The following is a 27,862-nucleotide window of genomic DNA, read 5'->3' on the forward strand; positions in this document are numbered from 1 at the left end:
GTCTCTAATGGACCGATCACAATCTCATAAAAGAGATAAGAAATATGAACTACACAATAACACAAAGGCACAAAAGCCTATAAGAAAAAAAGATCTTTATAAACTTCACATAAAATGCTTCTAAGAGCATTACATACAAGAGTAGAGTTAGGCTCTATTTATAGAGCCTCACTTGAAGTGAGGGAGGCAGTCCATCCGTTGTTGGATTGCCTTCCATCGGTCATATTTATGATCGCTGGGTGGACTGCCTTCCAACAATCATATTAGCATTTAATACAAAAAAAGTTAGAATAAAAAGGAGAACAAGTACATTTCAGTCCCTAATGGACTATACTAAATACATGTTCTTAAAAAGACCAAAATACCCTTGACTGATATACGTACATCAGTCAGGTAAATATTGATGCAACTTTTTGTTAAAGTATTTTAAAAGATATTTTTCAATAAAACTCGTTTGTGTAAACCATGCATCAAATCTCAAATATCCGGTTCACACTAGTGGTGAAGTCCGGGTCGAACACAAGGAACATATTTAAAAAAACTTTTGTACCCCACACCAGAACGATCTTTATTGCCTTGAATAATTAAGTAAATGAAATGTGCTACCCTCTACGGAGGGCTAAAAATAAAAAGGCCTTATTACAAACCAGCTAGAAGTAAACGACTCTCTAGCCCTAAAAAAATAAAAATAAAGAAAACTAAAATCTGCAAGGGTCTTCTTCTCTTGTGATCTGGCCTCTTTTGTTTGCTTGGATGCTACAGTTGAACCATCAGTCTTAAAGGTCCCTTTCTCAAGGGGCACGTCCCTGAGGGGCTCTTCGCACAAGAAAGCCTTCCTTGCAAAACACTAAAACAAAACACAAAGCAAAAGAAGAAAACTATTTTCTAAAACTAATGTTATGAAAACAAGAAACAATCTTCAAAACTAACTATTCTAACAAACTAACTAGTTTGATCTAACAATCTAACTAAAATTGTAACAAACTAACAAGTTTAAATAATTGCAAAACAAACTTAAACAAACTAACTAATTACCATTCAAGAAAAACGTTGAATAAAAAATAACTAAACAAGAAATTCTAATCTAACTAATTACTCTAAACTAATGCTGAATTATTACATTAACTAAGTAATGAATAAAAAAAGAAAACATAGACTAAACTATGAGCTAATTAATCATAACGTTGCAAATTTAAAACAAACTAATTAAACAAACACATTGAATCAAACGATCTGACTAAACTCTACTGAAAATTTAAAACATACTAACTAGATCACACATAAAACAATCAAACTATGCAGATCTGAAGATTGATCAGCGTCAATCACGCTAGTGTGTGATTTGCGTTGATCACGTGAAACACTAGTTCTATTCTAAATTAATTGAAGAAAAGAAAAGATCAATAAATCCCAAACTACACTACTGGTCATGCTGGTACCCAAGGGTCTACAGATCCACATCACTCAGACCTGCGTGATTTGAATAGCGTGTTGAGCATGCACCCTATTTGACCAAGCCGGGCTTCCCAAGCTGAGAATCACGCTGGACCGTGATCTGCAACACACACAAATAAATTACTTGTCTTCAAACCCGCAAAACCTTTGTGCAGATTGGTTCTTCGAGGTCCAATGATGGGCGTCAAATTTTTCACACCCACGCAACGTTATCCAATCACTACAAGAGTTTAGATCTTGATCCCGTTCATCAGCGTGAACAAGATAGCACTGATGAATCACACAGGTCGGTTCAAACCTGAAATACACCGTTTTTTTTAAAACCCTTATCTCTTTTAAAAAAATGTTAAGTGCATGGTCTCGTGAGGGCTTGCAATGATGCTACCCATAAACATCTCTGTTATGTATACATCAAGATTCAAATTCAAGAAGCATTAGGCAATTAGGAAGTTCGTCTAAACAAATATTTCATGTCATTACATTTTCATATGTTTAGAGCTTTTACATGCCACCATAGAAGAAAGACTTTTTCCTTTACTTTTCTAAAAATCTGTAATCATTTATGCTTTATTTTCATAAAATCAAGTATACTCACGCCATTGCTTATTTATCCTCACTTATATGTTTTCTGTGCAGACCGTTACGCCCACACGCTAAAAAAAATTAGCTGCAAACTATTTATTGGTTGCAATTTCTAGGAAAATTAGTATAAAATGACATACAAAAGAAAAGATGAATCCACAATGTTGTATGTTTCTAATCTATTATGCAGAGACGAGAAAAATCAGAAATTGATTAATCTAATTGAAATAACATTGCTGAAAATAAACTCTATGCCATGCAATGTTGAAAATGAATCTAAACTACGCACTAATCTAATAACGAGATGGGGCCAAAGAAGCAAACCTCGTAGCGCCTTTCGATGGAGGGGTTGAGAAGAAGCGGTTGCTCCCGTGGTTGAACGTGCACTCCGACGACAGGGTAAGAAGCACCGGCGAAAGCAAAGATAAGAAAAACGATGAAATCAAGATCAAAGGAAAGAAGCGGGAAAGAACCAGTGATCAAACGAAACGAGAGAGAGAAGAAACGAAGAGGTGAGGGAGAAAAGCGGCTGACGTTTTTTCCCAAAGGGAGGATGATGGTGTTTTTTCCCGAAGGGAGGACAACAACCTCTCTCTTTAAAAAAATATTATTTATAATCTAAACCTAGGTCAAAACACATTTTTTCTGAAAACTCCGTTTAATTTTGCAAAATTCTAAAAACTACTCTTCTAAAAACATGTTTTCAAAAAGTGAAAACTCCTAAAAGAATTAAAATACTTCAAAACACGCAGGTAGACTCCAGTTTGTGCGATTTTTCTCCTTTTTGAAATTAAAACATCCTAAAAGGCGTTGATAAGATTTGGTTTTTAATTCATTTTTGCGACAAATCATGCATAAAATCATAAATCTAATATGCATAAATCATGCATGATTAAATCTCCTCATGCTTATCGTTTGCTAATCCTCGAGCAATCTGACCCTCACAGAAAAAGTAAAAACCAGACAAGCAAATCAAATCCTAACTTACTTTCGTAGGAATCACCGTTGCATTTAGCGTATGCAACAAGTCCTTTAAACCCCTGGGTTACCCCAGTAGACAAGTAAGGTCTCGTGAAGGTTTGCAGTGATGCTACCCACAAGCATCTCTATCATGTATACATCAAGATTCAAATTCATGAAGCATTAGGCAGTTAAGAAATTTGTTTAAACGAATATTTCATGCTATTACACTTTCATAACATATTTAGAGTCTTCACATGACACCATAGAAGAAATTTTTTTCTTTTACTTTTCTAAAAATCTATAATCATTTATGCTTTATTCTTAGAAAATCAAAGAAACACATGTCATTGATTATTTATCCTCACTTATATGTTTTCTGTACAGGTTTCTCAAAATTATTCTTAAACACTGAAATTTGTCTTTATGCTCTTGATTTCTTTCTTTTTTTTCTTTTTTTCTTTTTTTTTAATTTTTTCACTTTTTCTTCTTCTTTTTTTTCGTTGAGCACTATATCAAATTTTTAGGTTTTCGTGACCCGTGTAACGAGTTTGGGTGAGCGACTCTCAGGCCAGACGACCTTATGACACCTGCTACAAAGTATTCCTCAGACTTAATTGCTCGAGTCACTAGACCTTCTATTTTTATACTTTTACGTATAGCTTTCTTCTTGTCATGTGCAATGTCAACATCTCTTAGGCTTCAGGTTTTAGGGTACCAGGTGTAAACGTCCCTCCGGCTCTACTTGCTCGAATCAGATAGGCCACAGATATTGACTTAGACCAAGAAGTGATTTCCTTCATTGTCTTTTTCAACATGAGAATCAAACACTTCAACTTGAAGACAACGAAGACATCAACCGTCATTTTAAGTTCTTTTTTTTTATGTTGTTCATTTGCTTAGTTTTTCAAAAATAAATATGTGCATATTCATACTTGTGATTCAAAAACAAACTCTAGCATGCATATATCGTCATTTCTTTGAAATCCACATAAATGACCCAGTTTTTCTAGATTAGTGTCAGAAAAAAAAAAATCGTGGAGCTTAAAAATTCTCTAAAATGTTAAGATTACGTAAAGCATTCATGTAAGGTTTCAAACTCATTCCTTAAAAGCCTAATTTTTATGAGTTTTTCATCAGTGTAGATATATGGATAGAAAAAATTTGGGTGTGTAAACTACACCCTCTCACATGCTTGAATGACACTGTCCTCAGTGGCACTCCCACATGCTTATATGATACTAAATGATTGCACACTAAGAAACAAAAGATACACAAGGGACGAGATAGATGTCACCTGATCCGCGCTATAGAATCTCACCTGCTACTGCACTGTACTGACTCCTGAAGAGATTCCAACCTGTAGCCCTACCTGCAACTCATAATAACTTCACAAAAATAAATATGCAATGCACACATGATCTGTCTTCCATGTACATGACCCAAAAAGAAAAACAGAAAAACTATTAATATTACAACACTAATATGGATTGCCTCCCATAAAGCGCTATGTTTTACGTCATCAGCTAGACGAATCTCTGGTTACCCTTCACCGTTCTTGAAATCAATGGACTCGAAGTCATGCTCAATCGAGAGGTTTGAGGTATATGGTTTCGCCTTTTGCCCTATCCGCTACATTTCCTCCAACTCTTCCCCTTTGGACCCTGCGACGACTCTTTTTCTTGCTAGGAACGAGCTTAATATCTATGTTTGATTGAAAATTGTGGTGAATCACGTGGGAACGATTCTCATATGATGGTGAGCCATAAACGGAATATCTATCCATGAAATTATCCAACTGTGGATCAGACTGCTTCCATTTAACGTCCTTCACATGAAAGCATTTGTCATTTCCTGTCGCTCTCATGGCAATATCAAATATGTTCATCCGCAATCGCTTATTGCCAAAAGAAACATCCATGTCCCCAGTACAACAGTTAATACAAGCATTGGCAGTGGCCAAGAATGGTCTGCCGAAAATCAACATAAAAATAAAAGTCTTCGACCTTGACTAACACATCTTCTAAGATTCCTCGGAGAAGCTTGGTAGACCTGCTGGCTGTATGAGAGTTGTGGGGGGTTTCAAATCTCCAATCCCAAAAATGTCATAAAGGAAACCCGGTAATATGTTCATATTGGCCCCAAGGTCGAGCAGTTCACGATCAATAGTCATATTTCTGATGACACAAAAGATGATCGGTGCCCCCGGATCCTTAAGTTTAGGTGGAGCTTGGTGCCGAAACACAGAGCTGACCTGCTCAGTCAAGATCTTTTTTGGCAGAGATCTTGATTTTCTCTTCTGTGTGCAAAGTTCTTTAAGAAACTTTACATAAGCAGACACTTGTTGGATGACATCGAGCATGGGGAGGTTTATGTGAACGTGCTTGAATATCTCAAGCATTTTCTGCATTCTTGCCCCCTGTGATTGAACGAAACGAGAGAGAGAGAGAAAACGAAGAGGAGAGAAAAAGAAGAGGCTGGCATTTTTTTCCAAAGGGAGGACGACAGCCTCTCTAAAAAAATATTATTTATAATCTAAACCTAGGTCAAAACACGTTTTTTTTTCTTAAAACTCCTTTTAATTTTTCAAAATTCTAAAAACGTGTTTTCAAAAAGTGAAAACTCCTTAAAGAATTGAAATACTTCAAAACACAGTTTGTGCGATTTTTCTCCTTTTTGAAATTAAAACATCCTAAAAAGCATTGATAAGAATGGATTTTTAATTCATTTTTGTGACAAATCATGTCCAAAATCATAAATCTATGCATAAATTATGCGTGATCATATATACAATATTTTAACACTCCCCCTCAAACTTACGGTAAAATCACTGAAAGTTTGTTAAGAAGATACAAGAATCTGGGTAGAGGGAGAGCTTTGGTGAAGAAGTCCATAATTTGAAACTTGGACTGAACATATGGCAAAGTAATCGTTCCCTTCAGATATTCTTCGCGAACATAGTGGCAATCTATCTCAATATGTTTCATTCGCTCATGAAATGTGTAATTGTTGGCTATATATATGGTGCTTTTCTTATCGCAACATAGTTTTGAAGGTTCTGACACATCAACACCCATATCTGAAAGTAGTGCTCTCATCCACACGACCTCGGTGGTTGTTATAACCATCGCCCTATACTCAGCTTCCGTGAAAGATAAAGACACTTTCTGTTGCTTTTTGCATCTCCAAGAGATGAGGGAATCACCTACAAACACACAAAAATCCTGTAGTTGAGTGACGGTTATTAGGATTACCTCTCCAATCAGAATTAGTATAAGCAATAAGATTTAAAAATGATGAAGAGTATGATAATAGCCCTTTAAATATAATTTTCTTGATGTATCGAACTATTCTTAATATTTCTCTCATGTCAACCGATGTGGGTGCATGTTGAAATTGACTTGTAGTGTGTACAACATGCACAATGTCTGGCCTGGTAATGGATAGATACATTAATGATCTGATAAGTTGTCTATAAGGAGTTGGATCATCTAATAACACCCCGTCTTCAGCTTTCATTTTTGCGTTTATCACTTCAGGAGTATCAGCATATTTTGTAGCAATCATTCCCGAGCGCACAACAATATCAACTGCAAACTTGATTTGAGACAAAATATACCTTCTTGGCGAGTAGGTTCAATTCCTAAAAAATCTCTCAAAAAATCAAGGTCAATCATATCAAATGATTTTTTAAGCCTAATTTAAATTTCTTTAATTTCATTCTGATCATTCTCAGTGATGATCATATCATCAACATATAACAGGAGAATGATAAGTGAGGTACCTGTAGATCTTACAAAAAGAGCAGTATCAGTGGAACAAGATTTAAATCCAAGATTCAACACAGTACCACTAAACCGATCATACCATGCTTTTGGGGCTTATTTAAGTCCATATAAAGTTTTTTGAAGACGAAGAACCATACCATTTTCAATAGTCTAACCCAAGGGAGGATCCATGTACACTTCATTTAAATTTTCATTTAAGAATGCATTCTTAACATCTAACTAATATATAGGTCATTTTCTAATGAATGCTACTGCAATTGGAGCCCTAATGGCCAATACGAGTTACTGGGGCAAAAGTTTCCTTATAATCTATTCCATATTCATGGGAGTATCCTTTTGTAAATAGTCTTGCTTTATATTTTTCTAGGAACCCATCACTTTTTGTTTTGATTTTAAAAACCCATCTACACCCTATTGTTTTCTTTCCTTTGGGGAGAGGTTGAATTGTCCAAGTATAAGCTTTATGTAGTGCATCTAATTCTATTTTCATGGCTTCAACCCATTCTTTTATTTGTTTAGCTTCATTGTAGTTAAAGCGTTCTTGATATGAATGAATGGCTAAAAGACAAGTCCTATAGTTTGGAAAAAAGGATTCATAAGAAACAAATCTATTTGGAGGTCTATGTATTGGTTCAGATCTTCTAACGTTAGTTTCTTCAACCTTTGTTGATTGATTATATCTTTCAAGCAGACGTGGGTGTTCTTCATTATCTCATCTAGAGTATATTAGGAGATTATAAAATGATTCTCTTTCTTCACTTGAGTCATTAATAGACTCAAAATTATCAATGTCATTATCAACAATTTCATTATTTGATTTAGGTAACAAATCAAATAAGAAAGCATACTCGGATTTTTCCTTAGGTTTTTCAAAAGCAAATCTATTTTCATTTTCAAGAAAAGTAACATTTCTAGAAACATAAAGCTTATCTTTTCTTTGATCATAACATCGATAGCCTTTTTTATTTTTGGCATATCCAAGAAAGACACATTTTATAGCTTTAGGAGAGAGTTTGTTATATTTTTCAAGAAGCACAAAACATTTACATTCAAATATCCTTAGCCTTTTCAAGTCAGGAGGAATTTTAAAAAGTTTTTCAATGGGAGATTTGTTTTCCAATGTTTGAGAAGGCATTCTATTTATTAGATATACTGTGGTTAGAGTAACTTCGGTCAAAAAAAAAATTGGATTTTTTTTTTAAATAAGGTTTTAGTAGTTTCAATAATGTGACGAAGCTTTCTTTTGGAAATGCCATTTTGTTGAGGGGTCCTGGGGACAAGATTTTTTGTGTATAATTCTAGGTGTTTTTAGATACAATTGAAATTCATTTGAAAGAAATTCTCCCCCTGAGTAGGAGCAGAAGACTTTAATATTTGTTTCAAATTAATTTTTAACAAGATTATGAAAGTTTTTAAAACATTTTAAAACTTCGGATTTGAGTTTGAGGAAGTATATCCAAGTATGTCTACTAAAATCATCTATGAATGTAAGATAATATTAATAACCACCTTTTGACATAACGAGAGCGAGACCCATACATCCGAATGCAATAATTCAAAATTTTCATTAGACACGGAGGTTCTAGGTCCAAAAGGTATCATTTGTATTTTTTCAAATATACAATTTTCACATACAAAATCTTTATCTTTACAAAAAAAATTCAAAAATGAAAAATGAGATAATTTGGATATACTTGGATGTCCTAATCTTTTATGTCAAAGATCTAAATTAATGTCTTTGACATGATTACAAAAGGAGTTTTTAGGTAAACACAAGGAATCCATATAGTAAAGATCTCTTCTTCTATAGCCTTGCCCAATCAACTTCCCTGACTGGAGATCCTACACCCAACGAGCCTTAGATGAGATGAATACTTTACATCCATAATAAAAAAATTTAGTACTGAAAAAATATTTAAATCCAATTTTGGAATAACCCTCACTTTTGGGACAAAGAAATTTTTTGAGATATTATTGAGGTTTCTTATACTTTTTACTTTTAAAGAAGTACCATCGACGGTTGATACACATGAAAAATATGAATTAGTGCAATCGGATAATAGGGACTTATTATGAGTCATGTGAAAAGTGGCACCCTAATCTAAAATCCAAGAAGATTTATCTGGAGGAGAAGAGGAGGCGCAAAATGTAGGAGTGGCCTTAAAAATTTGTGAGACAACCTCTGTTGTTTGGGCAATGGTCAAATCATTGAAGTTGCCCCCTTTGATTCTTGAGGTTCTTCATTTAAGGTGGCCACTTTCTTAAATTTGGGACAATCTGGTCTTATATGCCACGGTTTCTTACAATGAATGGCAAATGATTTTGCCTTTGTATCCTCCTCCATTGTATCCTTCTCCATTGAATTTCATCTCAAAATGAGGTGGTTTTTACATTTTTACAAAACTTTTGGGTCTTGCCATAGCAAGGACCTCATCATTAGACTTGTGCATTACAAGCCTCACTTATAAAAGGAGTCAAGGTCCTATAAAGCAAAGAAGACGTAACTTGCTCAAATTCCGACCAGAGGCCATAAAGGAAAGAAAAAATATTTTCTCTTTCTATTTGAGATCTTCTCATTTCAATAGCCGAACCTACCCATTTTGGTTCTAACATGCCTAGTTCATCCCAAATAGGAGATAAAATATCGTAAAATTCTTACACTTTTATCTTCTTGTTTTGCATTGTGTACCTTGTCTTGAAGATAATATAGCCTAGCCATATCTTTTTGGATGAAGGTACTCTTTAGAAAAATTCATGCATCACATGCTTTTTTGAACTTGATAATGTTAGTGGCGATTTTGAATTCAATGGTATTCAGAAACCATGAAAGAATTTGAGTATTGCTTGCTTTCCAATTTTCCAACCTGTTCTGATATTCTTGCAAAGCTTTCTCCTTTTTTTCTTCGGACAAAGCTTTGACTTGATCTCCTTCTCTTCTTGTCAATTTGAGTTGCGGTTCATTAGTGGTACCACTAACAAAACCCCATAGCTTCTTACCTTTGATGTGATTCTCGATTGCCGTCACCCACATTAAGTAATTATTTTCATTTAGCTTGTAGGAGATGACGGAGGCAAAGTCTCTTTCTCCCATAATGATTTCAAGAATTTTGAGTAGAGGACCAAGAGTTGAGGAGCACCACCATAAGTAGAATAATCCCGAGATAACTTTTCACTTCTTCATGAGCCAAGCTCTGAAATGGTGCACGAATATAATACCAACAAAGGGCTACATAAGTGCACAACAAAACCGTGGTCTCTAATGGATCGGTCACAATCTCATAAAAGAGATAAGGAATATGAACTACACAATAACACAAAAGCCTATAAGAAAAAAAGATCTTTATAGACTTCACATAAAATGCTTTTAAGAGCATTACATACAAGAGTAGAGTGAGGCTCACTTGAAGTGAGGGAGGCAATCCAACAGTCGTTGGACTTCCTTCCAACGGTCATATTTATGATCGTTGGGGGGCAGTCCAAAGACTAGTTGGACTGCCTCCCAATAGTCATATTAGCATTTAATACAAAAAAGTAAAAATAAAAAAGAGAAAAAGTACATTTCAGTTCCTAATGGACTGTATTAAATACATGTTCTTAAAAAGACCAAAATACCCCTGACTGATATACGTATATCAGTCAAGTATATATACAGTATTTTAACAGGCTCATCCTTGTCAACTTTTCTCAGCATTTCCCAAATAGGTTGCGTAAACTCAAGGAAGTATTCGACTCTATCCCAAAACTTATCATCAATAATGATTTTATTAATTTCTTGAGCCTTGACAACATCATCAACACGATAGAATGTTCAGTTTTCATCAATCACCATGTTAACTAAAGCATTCTTGACTTCTTTAATTTTTTTCACCATCACAATGATGGACGCAAAACGTGTTTCAACAACCTTCAATAATTTCAGATCAGAATGCCTATTAAATATGACATTAGAATGATGGTGGTTAACAACAAAATTCTTAATGCTTTTGACATTTTTTTTAATTCCTCAATCCATGAACATAGAGTATATGTTGATGAATTTTTTTCTTCTTTGGGGTTGCAGATGCTCTTGAGGGTCAGATTCAAGCCCTGTGCTATACAGGGAGTCTAAAAAATATGAGGATACTTACTCTCCAAACTCAATGCTATACTTTACAAAGTGGAGCATTGTTTGTAATGATTTGCACTACTTTCTAATTGCCACTTCTTTTATTACTTCTATAAACAGTCACTTCAAATACTCAACATTTTTATATTGCCTAGATGCATCAACTGCTTTTAAGAATACTAAGTCACTAAGCGAAGAAGTAATGAAATTAATCAGTAGATGCCTTTGAATATCTGTCCACTCATAAAAAACAATGAAAACTCTATTTTGTTTTCATGAAAATTTCTTAATCTCTAGCAATTTGTCAACATTTGTCCTCTCTTATGCAAGAATTGCCATTCATAGTTTTTCTGAGCTTGGAGGTACTTAAGTTACAATTTCTCAGTAAAGTAATCAAATCCTTCTAATAAGGATTTCTAACTGCATTAAATGAAAGTAAACTAGAATAAAAATACCTCCCTAGTTTTCTATCAATCTCCTCCTTTCCACATGTATTGAATGATGCTTGTATCATTTCTCTTCATGTACTTCCTACGTCCACTTTTTATTTTTTTTAGCATCTTCTTGGTGGCTTAAAAATGGTACACTAATTGCACAAGAATCACTCATTATCTTCCTCTTCTCATATTCATCTTGTATTTTTTTGTATTATCTTTGCATTGCCTCATCAACTCTTTTGCATCCTAAAATGCCATGTCTTACAAATAAGCCTTAATTCTTATGTAAGACCAACATAATTTCTCTCATAAAACTTGCATCGAAATCTCTTATTTTCACCACCTCCTTTAACTTTTTCAAGTTTATCTATATGTGCCCATAGTGGCCCCCCATCATCACATTATGCAGCCAACAAACTAGAATCATCACTCTCGCTACCACTACAAGCAACACTAACAACTGAACTTATATGTGGAGATGAGGATGATGCAATTCTTTTTTTGCGAGTCATTTTCCTTTATCCATCATTTTCGTCCTTAAAACAAAAAATATTATATTAAAATAAAATTCATATCAGGTTTGACAGAAAAGGGTTGGGTTCGACAGCCCAAGAATGAGAGAAGGGCTGGGTTCGACAGCCCAGGGTGTTGGGAGCCGAACCCAGCCTAACAGGGCGGGGTTCAACAACCCAGGGTGCTGGGAGCAGAACCCAACCCAACAAGGTTGGGTTCGACAATGCATAACCCAGCCCAGCAGGGTTGGGTTCGACAGCATAGAACCCAGTCGTGCAAGGCTAGGTTCGACAAGAGAGAGAGAGAGAGAGAGAGAGAGAGATTACAGTCGTCGGGTTGAAGGAGATGATGAGTCTGTCAAAGGAGAAGGGTAGGAGAGAAGGGGAGGCGTCAGTGTTGGTTTTTTGCCTTAATCCCCCTCCCAACCCCTTTCATCATTTTTTTTCGGGTCCAGGTCTAGACAATTATGACCCTAGGTGTGTTGACCGCACCGGGTTCCACACCGACACCCGAGACGTGTCGCATTGACGCGGGTGCGACACCCTGTTGGCCGAATCCCTGTGACATAGCTCTTACCGAGTTGAGTATGGAGGAAGGAAGATTAAAGGATGACAAGGAAGACAAAGTTAGTGACCTCCTCATTTTGAAAAACAAAACTATGAAGGTTGTAGAAAATTTATTTGTCACTTTTGCAATGATCCGAGGTGCGTAAAGCCAACTTGCCCAAATTTAAAAATGTAGGTTTTGTTGAAAACCCATCCAAAACAAGCAATGATGTCAACAAAACTGGAGAACTTAAATGTCTCTCAATTTCACCATTGGTTGTAGCTCTACAACAATTTTTAAAGACACCTACTCCTACTTCGGGTGTCGCGGTTTCATCCTTGTCTCCTCTGGGTATGTCACCTTGGATCCTAGACTTGGGGGCCTCTTTTCACATGACACCTAATGGATCTTTATTATCCGATTGCCGCACCAATAAAAATTTTTTTAGTGTTTCTACTACCGTTGGGACCCCTTTAGAAATCATAAGTATTGGAGATTTGAAAAACGAATCCAACAATTTCTTTGTTCCAAAAGTTTGAGTTATTCTTAAATTAAATTTTAATTTACTTTTGGTTTCTCAAATATCCGATCATGGGTATGAAATCTCATTCTCATCTAAGGGTTGTTTGGTGTAGGATCGCTAGTAAGGGAAGCTTATTGGGGAAGATCATTGAAAATAAGATTTATACTATATGGACTTTTGCGTATTCCAAGAAACTCTTTTTGTAACTATGCCCGAGAAAAAAATTGAAACTTGGCATAGAAGACTAGGTCATCCAAATGGATTCAAACTATCTCTTTTTTCTTTTGTGGAAAAATTTTGTAACGAGAAAGAATGTGTGCAAAGATTTTATACTTGTAAAATGAAAACTCTTATTTTTTCTTTTAGATCTTATGAAATTAAAAGATCTTTTGAATTGGTGCACCTCGGTTGTGTGAGGACTTGCTCTGGTCATGTCTAAAGGAGGATTCTCCTATTATGTTACATTTATTGATGATTATACTATATGTACTTGGATTTATTTCTTTAGGCAAAAATCAAAAACATTTTTTTGTTTTAAGGAATTTCATAATTTAATTTAAAATAAATTCCAAACTAACATTCATATATTTCGTTCAGATCCATAAGGGAAATTTTTACCAAATGAATTCAAGTGTTAGTTAAAGGAAAATAGAATTTTACATTAAAGATCTTTCCCAAGAACCCTACAATAAATTGGCATCATCGAAAGAAAACATAGGCACATTTAGAGACTACTAGAACATTACTTATTTCGAAAATTGTTCCTAAAAAGTTTTGGGTCGAAGCTGCTCTTACCGCCATCCACTTAATAAATAGAATGCCATCTTTCGTTTTGAAAAGCATCTCTCCCTTATCAAAGCATTTTGAAATTGAACCGGATTTTATAAGATTAAGAGTTTTTTGTTGTAAATGTTTTGTTCTTTGTGAAAGAAATGATAAATTATCTTCAAAGGCCATTGAATGTGTTTTTCTTGGTTATGCGAAAAATCGAAAGAGTTATAGATGTTATGATTTAAAAAATGAAAGACTTTATATATCGAGTAATGTCACTTTTTCTTGAAGATGAGAATAGTTTTTAGAAGGATATGACTAAGGAAGATATTGATTATTCCTTCTTGTTTCATTTATTGCCTAAGGAAATGAATGAATCATCTAACATTGATGAATTTGTGTGGATGATGTTGATAATGATTGTATCACTATTGAACCTACTAATAGTGATGATAATTACAATGACAATGTGAATGATGACCCTCCAACTATTTTTAGTAAAGACGCCAATGATGTTCAAGATTTAAAAGTTTATCCTTGACGTAACATTGAGGAACATCCATGTGCACTGGATAAATACATGCAAAATCAACCCTTAGATAAGACCAATGTATTTTCACCAAAGCATTGTCAGCTCCTCATCTTTCTTTCTTTCTTGGCAAACTTTCAGTGACTTCACCGTCAGTTTGAGGGAGGGTTATATATATATATATATATATATATATATATATATATATATATATATATATATATATATATATATATAGTATATGTATATAGTTGTAGAATCTATTTTTAGGATCTTATGTATTTTCATTTATTTATTTATTTTATTCTTGTATATTATCCCCTTTATTAGGGTTTTTTTGGTCCATTTGAGCTAACAGCTTGCTACTGTGCTAGTTAGCCATTAGATCAATCTAACAGCTAACTAGCTAGCCATTGGGACTAGTCCAACGGCTAGTCCTCTCTTCTTAAGTGTATATATATGGGGTTAAGCCCCCTTTGTAATGTCATGCTTCTCTTGAGTATATAAAATAATATTTTTTATGTATTGTGTATTAAGCTCATTTGTGGCTTGTGTGTGCTCGAGTGCTTGTTGTTTCCCTTAGTGGATTATGTGCACTTCCCTTAGTGGACTTGTGTTCGTGAACTTCCTTGCCTATTTTCATTACATTCCCTACTTGTTTGAATGGGAAAAAGTTGCCACTTGGATTGTGTTGCATGTAGATCCCTTGAAGCATTAAGCAGAGGACTTGTTAATATGTATCACTTGGGCTATCCGTTTTATCAATCATTTGAAACTTTAAGCAGCTACATATTTGTTATTAAGTTTGCGTTGACTTTTGTAGGATATGCTGCAACGTCAACCATTCCATCGGTTGTCATGCCACCTGGTGCACCCCCTCTATCAGTGCAACCCAATGGTTTGCCTTGGCTACCTACTGTTAATGTCCACTCTGGAGTGCGAGGGGCACCATCATTAACAAACCCTGGAGGATATGTGGGGAATCCAATTGCATCCGGTGGAATTACCCCCACCAGTCAGACTTCTGCTGCCACATCTCTGCTTAGTCATGTCTATGCTGCTTCACCGCAACCACAGGGATTACAGGGGATGACTCCTGGAGGCGCTGCTTCGTCAACTGCTTCAGCTTCATCATTGGCCAATCATTCCGATTCATCTTATTAGAGGTTACGGTTTCTCTTTTACCTTTTTACTCAGGAGCCTTATATGCATTCAGAATCCGTACCTTGCAATGTTATTTCTGAAAATGTTGTCCCAGATTATATGAGTTCCCCCTATCTTCAGAAAAACACAGGTAGAGTTAGACGTGGGTATGCTGAAACACTAATGGTATCATGTGGGTTTGGCCTGTGTGCAAACATTTTGCTCAGTCCCATATGGGTTGCCCTGTACTGAAGTGGAGTTTTAGTTTTCTGAATTGTTTGGCTTTATTTGAGCAGGTGGGGGAGGAAAGTCTGTGGCCTTCGGTTTATTTTACTAAACCAACAGAGTTAATTCACTCGGTGTAGCCAATTTATTTTGTGCATTAATGCATGTTGTTTGATTAGATGCATGCACCTTAATTTATGAATGCACCATATTTTGGGTTCACTTCACACAAAAAGATGCACATTATGCCCCCCAACCATTTCTACGGTTGATGTAGAATGCTCTTGGCCATGAGCACATGGCATCCCATATTTTCTTAGATCATGCATTTGAGGTAACTTTTCTGCACCTTGATGCCATGACATACCTCATGCCGCAAACTAGCTTTTGTTTGTGTGTGTGCGCGTGTGTACTGAGTGGGTTTTGTTTTCTATTTTGATTACTCGCAGACAAGTTCAGGGCAGCTCTGCAAATTTACACTATCGAGCAAAGCTGGAGCAGAATCCTGTACCCACACGGATTTACATCCTAATGTTTTAAGGGTTATGAAGTCTTCTTCTTGGTTAGTCTGTGTTGATATTTTGGACCGAAAAGATGGGTATTGCAGTGAGTGCACTTCAATGAAGAACTAGTGGTGCCTGCACCCTTGCTGGCTTTTGTTTTAGAGGGATAGGTTCCCAAGTTTCTTGTTCCCGTCAATAGCTTGTGTATGTGTGTGTAGTTTGTACTTTGTATAAACACCCATGATTCACTAGTGCTTTTCTGTGGTGGCTGGTCCCAATGCTGAAATAGTCATTGGCCAAACCGATGCTGAAATGGTGTATCGTTCAAACTAAGGAGTCTTTTGGAAAGATAAGGGTGTAATATATGAACATGTTATCGCCAGTTTTCCTTTGTACCTAAGCCGGATATTGATTATGGACTTCATGTCCTTTGAGATGATGGCCCACTTGTTTTCGATGTGCACTCTAGTGGAGCACACAGGTGAGTTCTGTTTTCTCCAACATGTTTCATGACCTCTGGCACTGCCATTCTCTGGCTTGGGTTCTTCAGGTTGTGCTCTATGTCTTGGCGAGTTAAAGACTTTCCTTCACTAAATGTGGGTTAATGGTTTATCTAAGCCTTGAATGGGTTATGGTGAGGGGGTAGCCTGATGGGCCAAGCTGACATGAACCTCCCCACCTCGAGCCAGGTTTAGACCCGTGCAGAAGCCCAGCGGATTTGTTATCTTGGACGTTTAAGATTGTTGCCTTGGCAAAAAGCAAAACATAAAGATTATTTCCAATCATGTTTTACCGAAGTTTCAGGGCTGTCTGTGGAGGAATCTGAACCTTTTCATATTCAGTGCGTTTTCAGTGGACCAAAGACCTTTTCTAAAGCTATAAACTTTACTCTACGAGATTCCTTCAAAAAAAAAAAACTTTCCTCTACGAAGCTGTGTTTGTTCAGGCTTGCAGTATCCTCACAACGGACCATCGGGAGTGCATGGGCCATCCCTTGGTCCGATGAAAAGATCATGCTTAGCAATTGACAAGATGCAAGTTTGTATCAATAGATTTTGGGCGATGTATGTGACAGAATGCAGAGGTATGATTGATGAGAAGGAAATGAAGTATATAATACTGAAGAGAAATACAAAATTCTAGCTAAAAATATAGATCTTAACATTCTTCCTCAGCCCTGATGTCAATCTTTTCTGTTTCTTTATTTATGAGGGTCTCATCCTTGAAGTATATGAAGTCATTGCCTGGAGAAGTTGAATTGGACTTTTCAGTTCATGCAACACAACAGGCCTAATGTTGTCAAGTATTTCCCCATCAAAATCCATGCTCAAATTGGCACCCTCCAGCTGGGGATTTGTGTGAATGCCTGTACCTCATAAGATGGAAAAACATTTTGCATCTTTTCAATAATATGAGCTGAAAGAGTTTCACAAGCCTTTCGGACATTTTTCTCTCGAGCCGTTTCAATAAGAATGAGATCATCAGTGGATTTGTTGCCCTTAATGGTGTAGACTGCGGCTTTCTCACTGTCAGCATGCATGTCGTCAACCGCGTTCTGAGTAATAGACGACCTGATTCTCTGTGCATCCTTTGCTTGCTCAACATAGCGCTGAATGTGCTTGTGGTATTCTGTGAATATTTTGGCGGCCTCTTCACACTGCAGAAGCCCAGCGGATTTGTTAATGGGTCGGTCTTGGATCGTTTAAGATTGTTGCCTTGGCAAAAAGCAAAACATAAATATTATTCCCAATCATGTTTTACCGAAGTTTCAGGGCTTTGTCTGTGGAGGAACCTGAACCTTTTTCATATTCGGTGCGTTTTCAGAGGACCAAAGACCTTTTCTAAAGCTATAAACTTTCCTCTACGAGATTCCTTCAAAAAAAACTTTCCTCTACGAGGTTGTTTGGTCAGGCTTGCAGTATCCTCACAATGGACCATCGGGAGTGCATGGGCCATCCCTTGGTCCCAAGGCAATTACTGGCTCACGCTTAGATTGGCAGCATGCTGCTAGTGGCCCGCTGCAAACTTCTTGATTTCTGTTCACTAAATACTAACATTATCAGACGACGCATTGGCTGATACAGGTAGGTAGGTGAAGAAATACATGCCATTGTTATGTTTTTCCACTTAAATGGGCTCAATGCCAACTTTAGACATAATTGGATTTGGAAGCAAAATTCCACAACCAAGTTTGACCTGATTAATAAATAATTGGGACCACATACCCAGTCCAAGCCCCATCATGATAGATCTAATTGAACCACACGTAGGATTTGACATATACTTGCGCAGCAATTCCATTAACTTGAAAAATCAACCATTGTTATTTATTGCTAAAAGCTGGAAGTCACCTTAGCCAGCACCACACTAGAGCTCGGGACACGCCAAAAGAAGCCCATTGTCCAAGCTACAACTTTAGAAGGTCCAAGAGCTGATGCCTTCCAGAGTGAGGCACCTGCCACAACAGCATCGTGAACCGAGAACAAACACTTAGTTGATGTCTTCACTTTTATCACTTGTCAATAGATTGAAAAAATTGCAAACAAAGCTTGCATGTGGGACAAATTCGATCAAAAGAAAATGTTTTTACTGTAGCCAGAGTGTGTACCCCACCATGACTGTCAATATCAATAGTACCCTTGGTAAACATTTACAACTTGCAATGTAGTAAAATGACATTTTCTGTGACAACTACGATAATGTTACTGACAAGGTGGAAGTGACCTCCAACAGAGAGGCCAAGTGTTTTTGCTCCCAACAAAAGAATGATTTTGGAGGTTACACTTGGATTGTGAAACTGTGTGCAGGCAAGTAAGCTGCCACCATTTTGAATAACCTCTCCATCCTCACGGCTCACCTCTTTTCGATGTTGCTCAAAGAATTAAGAAAACTACAAAAAATGATTAGCTCTGTGGGTGGTCTGAATTTTCATCTCTGAACTTCTCGAGAATTAAATTACAATTGTTCATTGTACGGGCATCAAGGAGGCTGTGATTCCATAGTTTGATCATGAATAACCTCCAACACCTGCAGAGAGGCAAATTCCATCAAGTACATGTATAATCTGCCAGCTCTAAGTTGCAGATGTCAGTGATCAAGCATATTACATACAACTGATAGCACATATGCATTCATACAAGACTGAGAAATAGGGATGACAGAAAGTTGCATGCAAGAGAAAACTAGCAAATACGGAAAAAACAGAAGTTAATCCCACCAGTTGCTGAGAATGGATAAACAAAAAAGCTGCCTCACACAATCAGAGTTCAGGATTTACAGTTTTATTGAAATAAGAGACAACAAATGATTGAGAGTGCTCACTCTCAAGACTGCAGGAAGGCATACAAAAGGGCAAAGACTCACATTCTTGCACCTTTCTATACTACCTGCTGATTATCCACATGAAAACTCTGCACACCATCTCTTGCTAGAATGCCTGGAAGCATGAATTTTTGTGCAGTGCATGTTTAAAGAAAGGGCTGCTGATGGAACCTAGATGCACACACATGCACATGCAGCTGCAAAATTTATACACACAGAAAGAGGGGGTGGGGACGAGAGAAGCATAAAATAGCTAGGACTGCTTTGTCCAAAAAAAACCAATTTCAACTTCTTTAGTGCATGATTCAACAATCACATGCTACATGAACAGCTCAAACACGGATGGCTTGACAAACTCAAAGAATGCGTAGGTTCGAAGTTCATATAAAGGACTGAGCCTGACAATACAAAGTTGTTTTGATTGAATCACCAACTAGCTTACTTATAGCCTATGTCACATGGGTGCGGGTGCGGGTGCGGGTGCAGGTGCGGGTGCGGGTGCGGGTGCGGGTGCGGGTGCGGGTGCGGGTGTGGGTGCGGCGCAATTTCAAAAATTTTGGACACGGGGACTTGGCTATATATATGTATATATATTTTAAAATATATATATATATAACAATAATAAGACTCGGTCAAAGTTGTGCTCATTAGGGCACACGGCTATATATATATATATATATATTAAAAATATATTTAAAAAATCGATTTTTTTTAGTTTTTTGCCCTAAATGGACAAAAATAGACTCAGTCAAAGTTGACCGAGTCTAAAATGTGGACAGACTCGGCCCTGGTGCGTTGACCGAGTCTGACACTTGGTTGACCGTGTCCGCCCTGTGTCGGGGCGTGTCAACGTGGTTGCGTCGACCCCCTAGCCGAGTCCGTGTGACATAGCTTATAGCTAAGAACATGGGCAACTTAGCCCACGTCATCTTCTCTCCCTAGCCTAGCTCGCCAAGTTCCATGGTTACCTAAGTATCATTGCTCAACTCATTACACCAAGGACAAGCCAAATGGGTTGATTGAGGAGGAGATCAGCAATGAGGAAGAACAGATCTCAAGGCGACTGGCTTCCTTATATAACATTAGTACACAGCAAAATCAAGTGAAATAACATTCATCAGCACATGCTTAACAGATTTGTATGCATTTATAAGACGACACAGTTAAGGACTCCTGAAGAGCAAGAAAGGGAGATCCAACCCACCACATCAGTGCAGGTATACGGACAAGGTCATGACCATGCAGCTTCGAAAAAGCTTCACAGGCCCATGGAATATGACCATCTGCCAAAACCCTATAACAAAAAGAAGCTCTCATTATAATAATCATGACTTGATTAAGCCAAACACAACAATTGTGTGCCCATGCATGCGTGCATTCTGAAATGTAATATTACAAACAAGACTTTCAAAAAATGAAATAGCACCACAAAATTCTAGAATCATAAAGAATGTTTTAGCATATCATATATTATTGCCCACAAAAAACATCACATTTTCCTATTTCTTATCTTTTCTAGCTGCACGAAATTTTCAACTTTTTCATAACATTGGAATAGTTATTAACAATCATGTTTTGTTCCTTTTCAGAATCACTGCAAATTTTCCAAGATCTCAGGGATAATGTCTACTTTTAAATTCTCCAGAAAATTGCCTGTATCAATGTTGTTGAATTTGGCATATACCACGCACACATCTTATGTCATGACCAATACTCTTTAAGTCATGACCAAGACTTCACCAACTACTTTTCATGATGTGTTGTGCTCTTACAATGTGGAACCCTCGCTTGTGTTCAACACAGAGTTACCGGAAACGCCTATAGAATAGGGGAAGCGCGCTTCCCCGGGACGCGTTTCGGAAGCGCGAAACGCAGCGCTTCCGAAACGCGAGGGGAAGCGCAGGTTCAATTGAGGAAGCGCGTCCCTCTTTAAAGGGGTACGCGTCCCTCTTTAAAGGGGTACGCGTACCTCTTTAAAGGGGTACGCGTACCTCTTTAAAGGGGTACGCGTACCCTTTTAAAGGGGTACGCGTACCCTTTTAAAGAGGTACGCGTCCCCCTTTAAAGGGGTACGCGTACCCCTTTAAAGAGGTACGCGTACCCCTTTAAAGGGGGACGCTATTATGGAAAGGTCGAGTTTGCCCTTAATTTTTTTTTTTACACATGAATTTATATTTTTTACCGAGGTTAAAATGGGTATTTTATAAAACCCGTGAAAAAATAAAATCAAAAGGGGCTTAGGGTTTTGTTTTTTCACGCGTTTCGACTCCTCTCTCTCTCTCTCGAGTTTTCGGCGAGCTCCGAGTTCCGGCGACCTCAAAAAATTCCGGTGGCCTCCACCGACTTCCGAAGATGAAGATGTTCACCTTCAGGTACGCTATCCCCCTCTCTCACGCTCTGTCACTCTCTCTATCTCTCCGTGACTCTCTCATGGCTGCTGGTGGCTGAGGTAAGGGCACCCCCCATGTCTCGCACTTCTTCTTCATGGTGCTGGTGCTGGTGCCGGGTGGAGACAGAGGAACACCCTCTATCTTCCGCCCCCTCTTTTCCTCACAGTGGGCGATAGGGACAGAGGGTGGCCCTATGTCCTCCCCCCTTTCTCCCTTTTTTCAGACGATGTTGACAACCACTGTGGTTTTTGACTCGTCTATTTCTCATAACTATCAAGGGTTTTTTTTTTACTGTAGATCAAGGGTTTGTTTGTAGTTTTTTTAGTTTCTGATTCATTATCGCAGCCGTTTTTTTTATTCATTCTGCATGAAGCAGTGGGTTGTTTTTTATTGTCTCCATGATACTAGTCTATTGATAGCGTAAGCAATGTAATATTAACTTCTTATCTAAACAGATGGTATGCATTCGTCACAAAACTTTTCTGATATAGCTGGATTGTTAATTTGCATTGGCCATTATGTGCTGTAGCTTCTTATTTAACTCTTCAGTTGTTTATGATATGATGGTGATAATGTATGTGGAAGTTCATTTTATACTTCATCAGTTGGCAAAGAAAATCAGTGCACCGGATGGGGTGGAAGTATCATTAGAGATAACATGATATTGTTGATGGTTTTAATGATCTTAACTATTCTACACTGATGAATAATTTTTTTACTAATTGGTGTATAACGGGTATAATATGCAATATTATTGTTTTATTGGAGAGCATTTGAGTGTGCTGTTCCCACATTTTAAAAGCTATTTCTTCAGTCCGATGTACAGTGAGAGGCTGAGAGCTGCTGGAGGATGTGAGCTGGTGCCTGGTACAAATAGTAAATGAACATTATCATGAAGAAGATAACTGTAATGATTTAGAACCTCAGTTCTAAGTCTATTGTCTCAGAGATCAATGTTTGCCAAGGCTGGTAGCACTTTAATGTTCTCCATTTGTGCAAAATTAAGTTGATGGGTACTTGGAGAATTTCCCAATGAGTCGGGTATTGAACTTTAGTGGAGTCCTGAAAGAAAACTGGATTTATATGTTCTTGATCTGATTTAGCAGTTCAATCAAACTATTCTCGCTCTCTATATTCTCAGTTATTTATGTTGCTTGTTTCTTATTAGAACTTGAAGTGCCTGTTTGAGTATTTAGTTCAGTGATAGTCAGATTGCACGTAATTTCCCCCCCTTTTTTAGCTTAGTCTTTTGTTTACATCCCCATGCTTTGTGTTCTTCACTCTCCATTATTTACTGTTAATAATAGCTTTTTTTAAGTGTTTTAGGTTGATTCTAATACTTTTATGATGCAGATATATTTGCATGTTCTTTGCTTCATTAATGACCATCTCAAGCTATGATCACGATAATTCTGATGACGATGACGATTCTTTGTACAATTTGGAGCATGAATCATCTAGTGGTGTTGGGAAGGGCAAGAAGAGGTCTTCTGCTTGTCCATATCAGTTTGAGGACCGAAACGAAAATTGTTTTGATGAGGAAGATGAAGAAGAATATGACTTGGATGACTACTATTCTGAAGATGACCAAGATGATGAACCACCTAGCATGCATAAAACAACAGTGTTATGGCGCCATTTATTGAAACAAAAGAAGAGTGGGCAAGGAAAGCAAGGTGGAACCCAAGTTTTTATGTGCAGGCACTGCAAAAATATTTATCATGGGTCATATACTCGAGTTTTTGCACATCTCATGGGATCTCCAAAGGGACAAAGTGTTGGGATTGCCTTTTGCCCTGAAGTTGCAAAAAATGCAGAATTGGCAAAAAAAATTAAGAGGCAAGTTCGTCGAGTAGAGGTTTCATCAAGTGCATTTGAGTTGAGGAGATCAAGAATTGATACTCCAAAGAAGCCTATTAGTATTACTACATCATCTAGTGGAAGCCGAAAAACAGTTGATATTCGTGATACCTTTAAAAAGGTAGAAAGAGATGATGTAGATCACAAAATTATCAGATTTTTGTGTGCAAATGGCATACCTTTCAATGTGCTTCGATCACCATATTGGGAAGAGATGATATCTGCAGTTAGTAAAGTGCCCGGATATAAACCCCCATCATATGAAAAAGCGCGAACAACGTTGCTTGACAGTGAGAAAGAGTGTGTTCACAGGGAGTTAAATGAATTTCGAGAAAAGTTTGAGGAGTTTGGAGTTTCCATTGTCTCAGACGGTTGGACAAATATCAAGAACAAACACTTGATAAATATACTTGCCTCAAACTGTTTTGGCTCGATGTTCTTATATGCAAGCGATTTTTCTAATGTGCAACAGTCAGCTGCAAACATTGCCGAGTTTTTGAAAACGGGATTTAAACTTGTGGGGCCTTCTAATGTAGTGCAAGTGATTACAGACAATGCAGCAAATTGCAAGTTAGCAGGTGAAGAATTAAAACAAACGTACAAGTATATTTTTTGGTCACCTTGTGTTGTGCACACACTTAATTTGATCTTCAAGGATTTGGCACATGAGTTTCATTGGTTGGGAGAAACATATTTGCAGAGTAAAGAAATTGTGAAGTATATCACAAATCATTCAAAAGCACTAGCAATCTTTAGAAGCAATGAAAAATTAGAATTAATAAAGATTGCAAAAACAAGGTTTGCTTCACATTATACTACTTTGAAACGCTTGCTTGATGTGAGGGAGAGCTTAAGGCTCACAGTAATTTCAGATAGATGGAGTGATTGGAAGCAATCATGCACGGATGAAATTATGAAAAAAAGGGCTGTTACAACAGAAACAACTGTTCTTGATGAAGAATTTTGGGATTCTGTACGTTTAGCATTATTGATTACAAAACCCATCTATAAGATGATTAAATTTTGTGATCAGGAAGGCCCTATAATTGGTGAAGTGTATGAAGGCATGGACAACATGTTGGGGGAAATCAAAGACAATCTAAAAGGACAACCAGATTTATATGAAAAGATTCATAAGATTGTCTCAAATAGATGGGACAGAATGAATGTGCCTCTCCATAGTCTAGCCCACATGCTTACTCCAAAATATTACGAGTCGGAGTATCTCAAAATCCCAGCAGCAGGAGGGGTCAAACGAGTTTCTCCTGGTAAAAAATTAATTCTATCTATTTAATAAAGTTTAAAGTTAAATGATTTAATTATTTTATTATTTCATTTGCATTTCTCTTGTTATAGTTACTAAACATTTTTTTTTGCAGAAAAGGATAATGATATCTTAGACGGTGCAATGCTTGCGCTTGAAGTCATATCTTCTGGAAATGAAGAGTTATTTATACTTTATAGGTCACAACTTGTGGCTTTTGCATCAAGAAGTGGAAGATTTAGCCGAAATGCAGCACGAATAGATGCACTGAATCCTACAATGTCAGTGCTTAATTGGTGGCGTTTTTATGGTGGTGATACACCGGAGTTGAGAGCATTAGCCATTAAGGTTTTATCTCAACCTATTAGCACATCTTCTGCAGAAAGAGTGTGGAGCACCTATAGTTACATTCACAATGTTAAAAGAAATAGGCTCAATGAAGATCGTGCTGATACCTTAGTGTATATTCATTCCAATCTTCGATTGATTGACAGGTATAATTAAACTGTGTTGTACTTTTGTTTTGGTATTTTTTTTCTATTTTTTTATCATTGATTGTTTATTAACATTCATATTTTATATTCTTGTTATAAAAGGTGCAACAATCGCTATAAAGAAGGGCCTAGTCGAAAATGGGATATCAATCCAGAACTTCCTATTGTAGAAGAAAATACGTTGAGATTAGAGGATATGCGATGGAGAGATTTGGATGATAGTGCACAACAATCAAGCACTATTTCCAAATCCAAACATAAAGATGCACAACCAAGAGCTCCATTACCTCCAATAATTATACGTACAAATGAAGTTCAAGAGGATACAAATCAATCCATCAGAGCTAGTAGAACTGCAGATATACAAGAGCGACCATCAGTTCCTCATGGTCGGATTGATCGTTTCTTTAGCCGGAGACCTAGGCAAGGTATGTTGATATTGTGTTTTTTATATTTTAAATTATGGTTTTTGAACATTTTAACTTTTTAACGTATTCATTATAGAAAATGAAGGAAGGAGCAGAAGACATGGTCGTGGAGGACAAGATGCACGTGATGATGCAGAAAGTTCGCGATCTATTGCTGACTTGAAGGGGAAGAGAAAGATGACAGATTAATGAAGTCTTGAATTATTATTTTTTTTTTATGATGTAGTTGGAGTTGTCCAACTTAAAAACTTTTATGTTACTTTTTTGTCATGGTCTTATAATATTTTTTTGGTATACTTTTATTTTGAATCTTGCATGATGAAGTGAAGTAGTGGATTATGTTAATTTTAAGGTTAGACTTAGAGTTTAGAACATTGTAGCTTATAATTTACAATTTAGAAATTTATAGCTTCTTAGGTCGCTTCCGGTTCGCTTCCTATGTCGCTTCCGGTTCGCTTCCTATGTCGCTTCCGAGACGCTTCCTATGTCGCTTCCGAGACGCTTCCCGGTTCGCTCCTAAGTGGTCCCCCGCTTCCCGCTTCCTAAATTTTTGAAAGTGCCTCGCTTCCCGCTTCCGCTTCCCGTATCGCTTCCCGCTCCCGCTTCCTCGACTGGCAACTCTGGTTCAACAAGATGAACAGCCATGTCAATGGTCATGTCCATCTCGAAAAAGATATTGTTGTTTCTTTTCAAAGCCAATGTACATGATTGGGATAGCTTTAGAATAGATGAAGGGTCATCTCACATGGATACGGATACAGAACCGGACACAATTAGGGTATGCTTGGTACAGGATAGTAATTCTAAAAAATTAGGACATGGAGAATAAATATAGTCCAAGGGAAAAACACCCCAATACCGACCGCACATTGGCTGGCTTGAGGTCCCCCAGCCCACAAGGGACTACACCCAGCTTCGACCTCGAGGCAAGGGATGCCACCTGTGGGTTTCGAACTTGTGATGTCATGTCAACCTTGGCATTCAAAAGTCGCCCCAATCAGACATGAACGGAGCCCTAGTGGGCACCAAAAAAAATTAATATATATATATATATAGAGAGAGAGAGAGAGGGAGGGAGAAAGAGAAAGTGCCAGCTGCCTACCACCTTCTGTGCCTGACGGAAGTGGACCCATGGGCACTAAAGGTCTGTTTGACCTTTAGCGGTGCTTTTGAAGCGCCGCTAAAGGCTCCTTTAATGAGAGAGCACGTCTACTATCGTCTAGGCAGTTGTGTGGTAGGCAGTTATATATATATATATATATATATATATATATATATATATATATATATATATATATATATTAACACAAAGCAATAGAACATAAATTGCATCTCAAGTGCAAACTCCTTGAATAGCAATTCTAAATCACTATAACTAGAAACATCTAAAACTAATTTGAAATTGAAATGTAACATAACTAGTGACAAGTTTTAAAAGAAAAAGGATACAAGATCAATAAAAAAACAAGCAATCAAGATCATAAAAGGAAGTTAGTGACACAATGTTGACTGTGTACATGAACTGAGTGTATTGTGTGTTCGCACGGGATACTCAAGTTAGTTGTAGCATCCCTGTGAAGTAGGTAACAGGATGAAACCACATAGGTCACATACCCATAGTTGATGGCAGCCAGAGATATTGAAAGGACCATGAAAACGGATCAGGAATTTATAATTTTACCTGCTGGGTGGAGTCAAAAGCAGACTACTACGCATCAAAGCTATGGGAAAAGATGACATGATGCCAATTTTCATGTTACAATAGATCACAACCTAATTCTCAACATGTACTAGAATATACCTCGGTAAGACTGAAAACATTTGGATCAGATTGCAGACAAACGAATTGCCAGTATTACTACTGATGCAGAAAGCACACGTTAAGTTAGGAGATAATGTGAGCCTGCGGAAATTACTTTGATAATGAGCAGCACATGTATTCTGGAACAGATTGTGGCGCATCAATCCCGTTCTACATGTACCAACATATGATATACGAGTTTGGCCATAATTTTATCCAAAAAA

The 27,862-nt window shown here is 37.2% G+C and overlaps 3 protein-coding genes across 10 annotated transcripts in view; 2 read left to right on the forward strand and 1 right to left on the reverse strand.

Moving 5' to 3' along the window:
- The window catches only part of LOC149813940 (U1 small nuclear ribonucleoprotein C-like), a 34,289-nt gene extending 17,687 nt beyond the window's left edge, over nucleotides 1-16,602 (forward strand). For 3 of the 4 annotated variants that reach the window (XM_089992427.1, XM_089992429.1, XM_089992428.1), the window contains exons 6-7: nucleotides 15,033-15,375; nucleotides 16,027-16,602. In XM_089992427.1, coding sequence (XP_089848553.1) covers nucleotides 15,033-15,373 — 341 coding nt within the window. In that variant the 3' untranslated portion in view covers nucleotides 15,374-15,375; nucleotides 16,027-16,602. Of the gene's footprint in view, nucleotides 1-15,032; nucleotides 15,376-16,026 lie in introns of those variants that run through there. The other variant, XR_016428375.1, reaches the window with a different exon arrangement.
- A 2,093-nt stretch (nucleotides 16,603-18,695) lies between these two features.
- The window catches only part of LOC149813941 (polycomb group protein EMBRYONIC FLOWER 2-like), a 49,823-nt gene continuing 40,656 nt past the window's right edge, over nucleotides 18,696-27,862 (reverse strand). For 4 of the 5 annotated variants that reach the window (XM_089992422.1, XM_089992423.1, XM_089992424.1 and 1 more), the window contains 2 exons: nucleotides 20,606-20,695; nucleotides 18,696-19,107 (listed from right to left, as the gene is read on the reverse strand). In XM_089992422.1, coding sequence (XP_089848548.1) covers nucleotides 18,984-19,107; nucleotides 20,606-20,695 — 214 coding nt within the window. In that variant the 3' untranslated portion in view covers nucleotides 18,696-18,983. The remainder of the gene's footprint in view (nucleotides 19,108-20,605; nucleotides 20,696-27,862) is intronic. The other variant, XM_089992426.1, reaches the window with a different exon arrangement.
- LOC149813942 (uncharacterized) lies at nucleotides 21,679-27,848 on the forward strand. Its single transcript, XM_089992234.1, has 4 exons — nucleotides 21,679-21,773; nucleotides 23,145-24,919; nucleotides 25,031-25,097; nucleotides 27,788-27,848. Exons 1-4 carry the CDS (start codon nucleotides 21,754-21,756, stop codon nucleotides 27,846-27,848), a joined length of 1,923 nt encoding a protein of 640 aa, XP_089848360.1. The 5' UTR covers nucleotides 21,679-21,753.

Source organism: Nuphar pumila, chromosome 16, assembly GCF_984573655.1.
Source record: "Nuphar pumila chromosome 16, dmNupPumi1.hap1.1, whole genome shotgun sequence".
Lineage (NCBI taxonomy): Eukaryota > Viridiplantae > Streptophyta > Magnoliopsida > Nymphaeales > Nymphaeaceae > Nuphar > Nuphar pumila.